We start from the raw sequence: 12,378 nt of genomic DNA, 5'->3' as shown, positions 1-12,378 counted from the left end.
CTGCTGCCGCCGCACCACTGGAGCACGATTTCTGTTCTCATCCTGAAGCAAAGTTCTTAACCTGAGGTTAGCGGAGTCTGTAACCTGAAGCGTATGTAACCTGAAGTGTATGTAACCCGAGGTACCCTGTATATATTTTGGGGGCATGGGGATCATAGCGGATATGAGAAAGCAGCCTTCCCTCTGAACACAGAGTTTCCAAGTAAATATGAATAGTCTTGTGCTGTTAAGAGGTGGAGGTCATATTTACAACCAGACTTGACTACTGCAGGACATTATGCATGCCCTTGAAGATTGCTCAGAATCAACAATAGGTTCAAAACGTGGCAGCCAGGACCAGAATGCAGTACTGTCTGCTTGGAATGTACCTCACCAGCATTATACAAAAAAATAAAATAAAAAACTCCACTGATTCCCAGCTTGCTTTTCATTTTCCAGATATACTTTGGGACGTGTTTCTCTTTTCTTTTCTTTTTTCTTTTCTTTTCTTGGTGGAGTAGAAGGACCATAGTTCAGTAGTAAAGCCATGCATTGAATGCAGAAGGCCCCAGGTTAAACCCCCCTATTCCTTTCTGAAACCCCGGAGAGGCACAGCCAATCAGAGTTGACAATACTAAGCTTAGATGGACCAATGGCCTGACTCAGTATGAGAACCTTCTTCTGTCCCTGTAAAGCCTATGAAGAATGAATTAAATAAATTTAATTTAATGAATTAAAGGAAGAAAGAATTCGAGATGGTTTGTTTTAGAACATAGCATCTGTCTTATCAATGTTACAAGGTATGATTCCTTTCTAATTGATCTCTGTCCAAAGTTAAGACCTTTAAGTAGCTACCTTATAACCAGAATACCAAGGAGGAACTGACAAAAGTAGCCAGTGAGTCCACCTTGCAAAAGAGATTGCAAACTAAAGGGCAAGCATTCAGGTTGTAGACAGCATCATGACTTTATAAGGCATTCCTTTTTTCCATCCATTCACCAGCCACTGAACATTCACAGGGCTGTTGCTCAGATTCAGGGGAACCTGGACAGGAATTTTCAGTGGGTACATCAGAAAGTACATATTCCCTTTCTGGGCATTGGATTCCTCTGCCAGCATGATGAAAGCACCAAGGGCTCTTCCACGTATCTGGCAATCTTTGAGTGTACTTTTACACTCCATGGATAAGTTGCCTATTTGGTAGGCCATTATTATTCCTAGTTTACAAATGGGGAACTGATTCTGAAAGAAAGCAATTTTCCCACTGACCAGTGAGATCATAGCTGAGTTACAATCATGGCATTCCAGATCCCGTGGGAGTGCTGTCTCCATTGGACAACAGTGAGTCTCTGCCCATAAAGCAAAGGCACATTAGGTTAGTTATTTATTTGGAAAAATATACACCACGTTTTCCTCCAAGGAGCTCAAAGTGGTGCACATTGTTCTCCAACTCCCCAGTTTATCCTCACAACAACCCTGTGAGGTAAGTTAGGCTGAGAGGCAGTGACTGACCCTAGTCCCCCAGGGAGCTTCATGGCTGTGTGGGAATTTCGTACCCTGGTCTACCAGGTCATAGTACAACACTCTGATGGCCATCAAAATCTTTAGCTTAACCAGCTACGTACCTCTAGTGCAGGCTTCCTCAAACTCAGCCCTCCAGATGTTTTTGGCCTATAACTCCCATGATCCCTAGCTAGCAGGACCAGTGGTCCGGGAAGATGGGAATTGTAGTCTCAAAACCTCTGGAGGGCTGAGTTTGAGGAAGCCTGCTCTAGTGCAATGGTAGTCCATGTGATGCCCTCCAGATGTTACTGGAGTAAAACTTCCATCAGCCACAGCTAGCATGGCCATTGGCCAGGGATGATGGAGGTGGTATACCAATAACATCTGGTTGGCACCATGTTGGTTACCGCTGCTCTGTCGCTATGTACATGTTATTGGCTTGAAACACAGCTATGTCGTTCTTTTTCTCAATTTGGATTAAAGCTGGTTTGGCGGAAAACACATCAAAACATAGTATTTCCAAAAAAAACCTCTAGCATAGATATGAATTGTGGCTATCACTGTGCGTATACCACTTCCCAAACTAGTGAATGCAGAGTAAACAGAAGTTTGTGTACAGCTTAAGTGTATCAATATAATGATAAGTTGGAGGGGCTCTTGCACAATGGCAGTCTATGGATGGATGCCCCTCCAAGGAACATACAGGTTAATCCAGTTAAATAAAAATATCAAACATACACAGATTCAGAAAAAATTGTGAGAACAGATGCAAAAGCTAAGCATAAAATCTAGATATTTGAAATCAGTGGCAGGTAGATTCTATAGCTCCTATGACATACATACTTTCTACTGTTATCAGATCAAAAACTTTTTACTAAGTAGGTGGTTAAATGAAACTTTATTTACTTTTACTTGCTGATTCCATCTCAAGTCTTGGGTGTTTTGTGTTAATGTTTCATAACGCTGGTTACCAGCAGCCCACACCAAACATCCCTCCTAACAACAGTATAACTATAAAAGCAGTTATTTCCCCCTTTATAGGAAGAACCAGAACAACCAGCCGAAGTATCAAAAGGCCATGCGTAGTCATGAGTTGCAGCTGGCAGATAGCTGCATAGTTGCCTATAAGCCATTTACTGTGCTCAGTTTATCGAATGGGTGGGCCAGCCCCTTAGTAGGTTATTCATACTTAAAACAAAACAAAAATCCCACCTTATAATACTTTTACTTTTAGGACAGCAGCAAAAGTAAAGTTAATTTCAGGCACTACCCATAACTGCTCTGGAGTTATTGGAATCTGGAGCAGGGAAACATAAGATGACCCCAACTATCACTGGGGCTTGTTTCTGAGAGGCAACAGTGGCTCTTCCACCACTGGATGTCACAGCTAGTCTGGCAGGCAATTAAAGTTCTCCGGCACCTGCAAGTCCTTCACTGCTGGTGATGGCTAAGGCCCCGATCCTAATCCCACTTACCTGGGAGTAAGCCTCACTGAATTCAGTAGGGTTTACTCCTGAGTAGGCATGGTTGGGCAGCATCCTGGCCACAATAAGAGATAATGCTACAGTTCATCCACTGATGAATTCTGTTTTCCAGCAACTGCTGGGAACATGAACCTCCCTGCCAGGCTTGCTCCGATCATAGCTCTTTCCATGGCTGACAAGTCTTCCAAGCGTCTCTGACATTTGCATTAGTTTGGAATCTGCTTCTCCCTTCCTTCCCATCTCGGCAGCAAGCCATTGTGCTGTGGCCAAATCAGAGTGAGCGGCAAGGCGCTGTAGGTTTGCAACAAACACTCCACCTTGAATCAAACTGGAAAGGCAGGAGCATGTGTCATTCTCACAGTGCCAATGGGAATCTATGAAATATCCACAACATTGCACTGAAGTTGGTTTCCTCCATGACCCAAAACACATTGCTTGGTCTCCCAACCCCTCTGTCCCCATAAATACATTGGACTTGGCATCAGCTCAGAGGGCACCTCACAGGCATTGCTCTTCGCAGTATTTCAATGGCTGGCTAGGAAATGCAATTACTGTTCCTAACTATCATGATGACAGGAAAGGAATTATCCAAGTATGACATAGTCCCTTTAAATCTCAGGGAAGGGCTTCTGGAAGCACACCAAAAGACATTGCAGATGGGGGCTGCTGGAGTCCTTTCCGCCATGCCTCCCCTAACGTGACATGTGCTGTTTGTGGCACAGGCCACTTAGCCATATGCTATGATGTGTACATCCGTTACCTTGGGGATGTGCCAGTTACATTTATGGCACATAGCTCTTCTTTCCTGTGTTGTGGTTGAGCAAATAGCCACAGTCAGATACACAGTGCTTTTGTGACTAACCCAACCATACAGAGGAAGTTTCTGAAAGAAGAGGAATCTGAGCTCATGATTCAAAAAGCCAGTTGCCCTTACCAATAAATCCGAACGCAGAACAAGCTCAAAAAGGACCAAGCTCACAGCCAGAATTCTTGTGGTGAGAGTCCTGGAGGATAGGAAATTGAAGAACAGTCAGAACATAAATACAGGTAGACTAATATATTTAAGTGTCTAAGCGAGCATTTGGGTAAAAAAATTAGAAGCCTGCTAACTGAGAAGCACAGCAAAAGTCTACAAAGAGATAGTTTATTTCCACTTCTTTTAACTTCCCCCACCCCATCCCTCTTTCTTTCTAGTGCAGCCTTCCCTCTCTCTCACATGAGCATCCTCAGATATTTTCCTGGGGTGGGTATTTTTCCTGGGGTGGGGCAAAATAAAACATTGAAAGGGTGGAGCAGGCGAACGTCTCACAAACAAAATGAGAATGGTGTTTGCATGCTTTGCCTCAAATCTTAGGTTGCAAAAATGACAAATTTACGTTAGTAAAAAGCCATGAAATCTGGGAATTTGGGGGTTGCGCTTCATTCCAGGGGCACCAAGGAAAGCATGGCACCCATGGGTGGTGATCCCTGCATTAGAACATCCAAACACGGCCCTTGGCTGAAAAGGCAGGTTAATCCTATACACATTTCCAATTAACAGGGGAAGGGTTTGTAGCTCAGTGGTTGAGTATGAAGAAGATCCCAGATTCAATCCCTTGCATCTCCAAGGAGGAGTGGGAAACCCAGGCCTGAAACCCTGGAGAGCTGCTGCCAATCAGTGTGACCAATCATGAGCTAGATGGGCCAATGGGGCCATCTAGGTATAAGGCAGCTTCCAGGCAGAAATGAAAGTCAATGCTTTCCCACCAAGCTAGGGGAAAGACTTCACCCACTGAACTTCTCCTAGTCACAAAGTTGTTAAAGCACTGGGGGGGGGGGGGAATCCAAGCCCATGTAGGATTGGTATTCACTTGTGTAGACCACTGGGTGTTAGAGACTGTTCTAGAAGGCTAGAAACTGTTGTAAACTAGTGACATTTTTTTATGATTTAAAACAGGAGGCTTCCACCTTGACTGATTTTCCAGCTTGTTCTCTCCCACGCCCTCTCTGCAGCTGGCCACACCTCCTCACTCCTTGGTGGCTTCCAGCTCATCATATCTTAAAGCAGGAGTGCACAACCTTTTGGGGGCACATTTAGAAAAAAAAACCCAATGAATTGTTCTGGGCAGCAGAAAACACACATTCCACACAACGAAATCTGGCAATGCTTCAGAACCTTATTTGTGAAAGAGCGACAATGACCAACTCTCCCCGAAACAAATAAAAAACAGACAAAGAAACAGCAGGCAACCACCTGAAAACAGCACTGAAAAGCCTCCTTACAGACAAATTGAGAGGAGCAGTGGGCCTTGCCTGAGGGTGCCAGGGTGCCATGTTTGGAGACTTCAGTCTTAAAGGAAATTTACCCTCTCCACACTGACCTGATGAAAGTGGATTGTGCTGTGATTCATCACTGCTTCCATATTCTTGGGGAAGACCTCTTGGGCAAGATGCCTCCAGTGGGCCTGCCTCCTCAAGCAGGCTTCCCCTCCTTGCCAAAATTGACAAAGGAAGGCATGGGGTTCAGCTGCAGGCCCTTGCTTGGATGTGAGCCTAACACTGCTGCTCTCTGATGTTGATCCTACATGCATGAGACTATAAGGAAAGCCCTGCTTTTCTTATATTCCCTGCCTCTGGCACAGGAGGTAGAACAGAGCCACCGATGGCCATGAATTTGGCCGGTCCTCTTTTAAAGCCATCCGAACAGGTGGCTGTCACGGCATCCTGTCCTGACCTTGGGGGGCTGGCACCGCTACTCTTTTGTTGTTGTTTAGCTTTAAAAGCAACAGCAGAAGGCGGAGAACCAAAAAATTCAAAAGAGAACATGTGCTCCTCTGGTCTCACAGTTGCATAGTTGTGAGGTGATTTCAGCAGATACAACTTCCACAGACAGAAACAAGTCTTTTTTCTTATTCAGAATTACATGTACAGTATGTCCCCCACTTTCCTGAAAGGACCTCAAGGCTGGTTTCTCCCCACATTTTATCCTCACAACAACCTTGTGAGGTAAGATAGGCTAAGAGATAGTGGCTGGCCCACGGTTATCCAGTGTGCTTTGTGGCTGAGTGGGGATTTGAACCCTGGCCTCCCACCAGGCCCTAGTCCTGGCATTCACCACTACACCACACTGTTGCAGGAACACACCCCATATAGGTGGCGCCATAAACCTGAAACTTAAAAGCCTTATGGCAAAGCTTCCATAGATTAGAGCACTATTAATCTTTAAGGTGCCTGTGCCCCAATATTATTTGACATTTCTTTCACGCAAGTGTTATTGGTGGAAGAGATTTGAATCTGGGCATCCCAAAGGAAAAAAGTTAAAACTGGGCGGCAGTAGGTTTCACGGGCCTGAGAAAACCAGGAGTGCAATGGAAGGGGGCTGTTATGCGTTGTGCGCAGCGTCTCCGACGGGGGGGGGGGCACGTTTTCTTCTTCTCCCCCTCCCCGCGCAGTTGTGCCGCTCCGCGTGCTCCGCCCCCTCCCTGGCTGGGGTCCAATCCCTTGGCCGCCGCGGGGTATATATAACATCTCCAGGCGCAGACGGCGCGCAATAGTTCCTCTCTGCAGGATTGTTTGGTGGCGAGCACGTGTGCGCTCCGGAGGCGACGCTGGGCTGGTGGAGCCGGGCGGCTGGGGTTGCCAAGCTAACGGCGCTGTTCCTTCTCTTCCCCTGTAGGTCTCGCCGCTTGTGCACTTGGCTGCGACCCAGAAGCAGCAGCGCGAGGGAGGGAGCCAGGAGGAGGCGGGGCAGCGGCCTCGACATGAGCACGCAGGCGCGGGGCCAGGCTGCTCGCAGTGACTGGAGCGGCGGCGGCGGCGGCAGCGGCAGCTTACAGCCTCAGTGGCAGGAGCAGCAGCAACAGCACCAGCAACATCTCCTCCACCACCTTCCTTCTCCTCCTCCCTTGGGCCGCAGCGACCTCGAAGGCGACCCCGCCGCAGCCATGCCGGTGACCGAGAAGGACCTGGCCGAGGACGCGCCCTGGAAGCGGATCCAGCAGAACACCTTCACCCGCTGGTGCAACGAGCACCTCCGCTGCGTGAACAAGCGCATCGGTAACCTGCAGTTCGACCTGAGCGACGGGCTGCGCCTCATCGCGCTGCTGGAGGTGCTGAGCCAGAAGCGCATGTACCGCAAGTACCACCAGCGACCCACCTTCCGGCAGATGCAGCTGGAGAACGTGTCCGTGGCGCTCGAGTTCCTGGAGAAGGAGAACATCAAGCTGGTCTCCATCGGTGAGCTTGTGGCGCGCCCGTCGGGGCTGGGCAAAAGAACGGGGACGCCTAGGCGGGCGGGCGGGCTTCCGCGTGTGGCGAGAGCAGCGCTTACGGGCTGGAGGCTGCCTGAGGGAAGCAGCTCAGTTTCTGCATCCTCGGACCTCTTTAGTTGGGCTTGGTACTTCGTTTCAAACCAGCCGTCCGGGCACCTCTTGTGCCTGGGGGTTACGGCTCAAGGTTTTGGGGGCAAACTCAAACCAGCTCGTCTGTTCGCAGCTGCGGGGAGGTGTCTGAATTCCTCCCGGCGTGAGGAAGGCAGAAGCGGGGCCAAAGCGCCTGGCAGTGGGTGCCCCGTCGGGTTGCCGCTCCGCTAGAGTAGCGAGCGGGTGGACGGGCGAGGTGGGCGCGGCTCTGCTGCTGAGCGTCTTCCTGAGGCTCCCGCCGACGAGCCCCCGGGAGCCCAGCGTGGAGGGAGGCTGTGGGGAGGAGCCGCCCAACCCGACCCTCCCGGGGCGGGTACCTGCCGGCTTGTTGCACCCTGCGAGCTTTGAAACCAGCTCGGCTCTTAGCCTACCGCCCGCAAAGGAGGACCCCTAAGCTATCTAGAGCCCCCCCCCTCCACTTCTCGGTCTCTTAAGTACTGTACTGTTGTAAAGCACGCCGGTTGGGAGGAGGAGGAGGGACTCATGCTCTCTTCCCCCGCCCCAATTAATGGTGTCTCCACCATCTACAAACTCCCCCGTCTCCGGGCTCGCATTGAACCGTAAATGGGGCCTGAGCCTAATCCTGGGAAAGCGGAGAAATGGCTGGCGCTGCTCAGACAGGATTTCCTGAGGTGCCTCCCTCCCAGCAGGTAGAGCCACTTCCTTTTGGCGGCAAAGACTTCGGTTTCCATGCTGGAGGTTTCTGAAGGGTGTGCGCTGTATAAAAGCCCAGTCTCTGATCATCTCTGCTTTCCTGGGAGAAGCAGGCATTGGGCTGCACTTGGTTCCCGTTAAAAATTAAAGATGGAAAAAGAGCAGCTGCGGGGCTTGTGGTGATAGTTTGCAAAGCAGTGCTCTGCCCCTCAAGTAGCATGTCAGGAAGAAAACCCAGCCGGCCTAATCATTTTATTCTCTGGAGAACGTGGTGTAGCCAAAATGTGCTGTGCTGTTGGTTCTGTGCACTAAGGATGCAGTATATAAGGAATGCTAATAATTCCTTGTTAAATTGTTTTAATACCTTAGCAAGCATTCTAAAGTGTCTGGATTTCTAAAAGTGTGACTGTGATAGTACATCTATTTTGACCATTAGGATTTGACATTAAGACTAATTTGGTAGAGACTATTCACACCTATTTTTTCAGTTGGCACTGCTGTTGAGTCAGCTGTGACCAGGTTCTTGGTGGAAAGGGACAAACTGCAAAATGATAGGCTATGTATGGTAATCTGGGTGTACATATTTGACACATCGCACCTATAAGGTGTTGTGCACTATTAACTAACTTGTCACCTAACAAAGGGATAGCTGCAGGAAAATACAATCTTGTTGAGCCCTTAAAGACTGACATCCTGATGGTATAAGCTTTTGTGGACTAGCCCACTAGATTAGATGCATGGTGTTATCCTGAGTTACAGGTACATATGCAGTATGTGTTGTAGAATCAAAGTGTGAAAGGATCTCAGTCATCTTCTAGTCCATTCCTCTGCGAATACAGGAAACTGTAAAACCTGGTTATTGGGACTCCCTTAAAAATTGTCCATGGATAATGACACTCCATATTTTCTCTTTTGAAGCTGCATTTTCCCAAGCTTACGAGTTGGGAGGTGGTAGGAGTAGAGAGGGAAGATACTAGTTAGCTTCAGTCTAGTCAGAAACCATTTGTAAAGGACTAGATGGCATTTCAGATGCTGTGATTAAAAGGCTGCCAGTGTCCTAAGCACAACAAACTTCCAAGATACAGTTGAACTATAGAGTGGATAAATGTAGTCTGATTACAATAGCCATTAATTGTATAGAAAGCGCTGCAGCTAAGTACTGTTGCTTTGACTGTGTTCTAGTGTCTTTTGTGATGGGAATCTTTTCTTGCAAAATGCAGAACTTGTATATTAAAGGAGGGAATAAATAATGCAAAATAGCACTAGGAGGTGTTTCTGGATAATATTGCATGGATAGAATGCCAGCTGAAATTATCGAGAGGCTAAACCTGATGCCTTGTGGACACCTGTAGTGTATACCAAGAATGCAGGATATACTTCACAACAGTTGTGTTTGTGAAAACATGTAGGTAGCATAAACAAAATATTTTACTGTGGCTTAGAAATGTTAACTATAGAAAAAGCTTAAATGGCTTTTTCAGCAGCTGAAGTGACACCATCAGCGCACCCACTTTTCTGCTGCCAATCACAATTCTAAAGTGACACAAAATTGAACACTTCTGCTTTTAACAGCTACATGAACCTTTGCATGTTTTCTGGGAAGTAAATCAAAGGGGGATAATTGTGAGTGCGTGTGCACAGCCTGATGGGTCCATAGAGCATAAAAACAGGAAGGGGTCTTGCAGAATTAGGTTTTTACCAAGGCAGCCCCATACCCTGAGGCAGAAAAGGTGCATTATCCAACTTGTCCGTGAATGTTTATGGATGAAGGTTATGTGATATTTAGGGAGGAAATCATGCATCTACTAGCAACTGCCCATAATTCCCATTTTAAGAGCAGAAGTTGCAAATGTGGTATCAGTAAAGTGACAAATACTCTTAAAACATTTTCACAAAGGTAAACTTAATTGGCAGGGTTTTTCTGGGCAGAGACTTCATCCATTGGCCAAAACCCAAAACAAAAAAAAAAACACTGCCACCAAGCAACTTGGTAACCATTCTCAATGATAGTTTAATGCTCTCAGTTGCAGATGCAGCTTTTTTCGAGGCAGTAATGGATATAATTTGGGAGCACTGAATGCTACTCTGAACCTCCAACAGAAACAGTGGGGGCATGAGTATAAAGTACATCATTTGCAAATGAAGGCAGCTTTCAAACTTTTAAAAAGATGGGTTAATAGCAAGTGGTTCTCATAGCCAGATCTTGCTGTGTTCTCTATTAGCAGCCAAGTAGTAGCACAGAACTGGTGTGTTAACAAGCAAAAGAAAATAAAACTAATACCTGCCTGTGGGAGCTGAAATCTAACTTTCTAACAATTGTTGCCCTGTTTGGAAGTCTGTCTGAGTTTTAACTGGGGAAGTAACTTCGGTTCTCTCTGCAGTGGTGTCTCTGGAGTATAGAACTATGTTATGAGCAAAACGTGACCTTGAGTTAGAGACCTGAAACAGAACTTCAGAGACGTGTCCTGTCTGTGTAAATAGAGTTGAGGCTTCAAGGAAAAGTATAGGAGAAAAGAATGTTGGTTCTCTGTATGTAACCCATATGTTTTGAAGCACGGAAACCTTGCTGAGCTCTGAATCAGACTCCTTGTGGGAAAATACCTTTGACAGCTGTTGCAAACTTGCTTTTCCAGGGATTACTTCACTCTGATTCCTTTTCAGTTTAAATATTAACAGCAGAATATTGTTGGTGCATAGCGCCAACAGAAGTAACAAGCAGAATAATGTGTACTCCTGCAACTAGTGCTGCTAGTTTCAGAAACCCCATTAAAAACTGTTGTGGTGGGTGGGGGAAATTTTGCCTTTCACTAGACAAGGCCCCGCCCGTCCTGTACTGCCCCTGGGAGATGGCAAGCTGCCTCTTACAAGTTGGTACTCCAATGTCTGGGCAAAGCAGGAAGTGTTAGGCTCCTGCATGTGTGGATTACAGTACATTCTATGTAGCAGCCATATATTTGATTCTATCAGATTTATTGCAACGTGTTTTAAGGAAATTTTCTGAAATGTGTGCCCTGGGTGAGCTTAATGATAGCTGTGTTCTTCTTCCATTGTTGAAGGAAGTACGCCTTTGAATATCAGTTGGTGGGAGTCATGGGTGGGGGAGAGTGTTGTTGCGCTCAGGACCTGCTTTCAGATTTCCCATAGGCATCTAGCTGACCATTGTGAAAATAGGATGCTGGAGCAAGTGCTCTTCCCAAATATCCCGAATTCTCCAAGCTGCTTTAAATGCTAACATGTCATGTCACCTAAAGAGAGGCATAAACTTATCTTCGGGCCAGGGAATAGCAGAGGTATAATTTGGTGGCGGCATCATTTTGATACATTCCAAAGGATTAGAGATCAAAGGATCAAGCTTTGCTTTACAGCTGCTTTAGCTTCACCTCCTGTGAGGCACAAGGAGGCTGATGGACTATCCTCCTTCTTGTAGGTATTTTGTCACTCATCATGGGACAGGAAGGGTCAAAAGTTCCTGTGTGGTCTTGGAAGGCATTCTGTGCCATAGCTAGAACTTGAACACGAAATTCCATGCATGTTGCCTCCCAAGTTAAATCTCACTGAGTTCACTGGACTTTGCCAGGTATAGGATTGCAGCCTAAAGCAAAGTAGGGGAACTTCAGAATCTCATGAAGGTTCCACCAGCATGCAGCTATACCTCTGATTCAGTTGCTGGAATAGGTTATCTTATAAAAGAATCACCTTGCTTGAAATAGGATTGAGCCTCAGTGTGATCTATAAACTTGCAACTTGTTAGGAAGTTCTTACTGAAATCTTAAGTACAAACAGCCCTACTAATTTTGCTCCAGGTGTTTATGTTCCTGAATCAGATAAAATCTGGCATTGCTATGGATAGCCCTGTTCAGCGGTGCTTAGGTCTAAAATATCGCATTTCAAATATAAGTGCATCACAATAATCTAAAGAATACCTTATTTTGTCACCCTCTTTCTATATTACATTGCAATACTGAAACCTTAAATATTACTGCCCAAAACCCTTCCCTGAATGATCATTTCTCTAGTGTCTTGTAGCTCATGTCTAGGTGCAGATTTACGTAATGAATTGTTCTCTGCTAAACCGGTAGTGGTAGCTGGAATTTAGACTCTTACTTAGTAGCATATACCTCAATATTGAAAGCTGCTTCAGTCAACAAGAGACATATGAATCCTTTTTTGGAAGATGCATAGTTAAGCACCTGTATTTTGGCAGTTAACATGCAGCTAATGACTAGCTATCAAATTTAATAACTGATATTTTAGCAAACCATTTTGGTTCATTTGCCCCAAGCAGGTTCCAATGTAGCTTTCTTCTTAGGCTCACAATTGGGTTGCAAATGAAAGTGTAAGAAGTGGGAATTGATCCA

General features: G+C 46.3%; 1 protein-coding gene and 1 long non-coding RNA gene across 9 annotated transcripts in view; one reads left to right on the top strand and one right to left on the bottom strand.

Moving 5' to 3' along the window:
• Window positions 1-2,334: 2,334 nt before the first annotated feature.
• Window positions 2,335-6,495, bottom strand: LOC310667539. Of its 2 annotated transcripts, XR_014506313.1 has the most exons (3): window positions 5,327-6,392; window positions 3,901-3,970; window positions 2,335-3,294 (listed from the first exon to the last, which is right to left on the bottom strand). It is a non-coding gene; the product is annotated as an uncharacterized lncRNA (long non-coding RNA). The 2 variants fall into 2 exon arrangements; XR_014506312.1 differs by lacking the exon at window positions 5,327-6,392 and adding an exon at window positions 6,404-6,495 and having other exon boundaries at window positions 2,335-3,970.
• Window positions 6,439-12,378, top strand: part of FLNB (filamin B) — an 83,999-nt gene continuing 78,059 nt past the window's right edge. For 3 of the 7 annotated variants that reach the window (XR_014506264.1, XM_083419233.1, XM_083419235.1), the window contains exon 1: window positions 6,714-7,181. Coding sequence is in view for 5 of the 7 variants with exons in the window: in XM_083419233.1 (XP_083275359.1) it covers window positions 6,890-7,181 (292 nt within the window). In the remaining 2 variants the exon portion in view is untranslated. Of the gene's footprint in view, window positions 7,182-12,378 lie in introns of all 7 variants that reach the window. The other 4 variants (XM_083419234.1, XM_083419232.1, XR_014506263.1 and 1 more) reach the window with 4 other exon arrangements.

Source organism: Podarcis tiliguerta (assembly GCF_965153285.1).
Source record: "Podarcis tiliguerta genome assembly, chromosome: 2".
NCBI classification, from domain to species: domain Eukaryota; kingdom Metazoa; phylum Chordata; class Lepidosauria; order Squamata; family Lacertidae; genus Podarcis; species Podarcis tiliguerta.
This window is presented reverse-complemented; position numbering and strand designations above follow the sequence as displayed.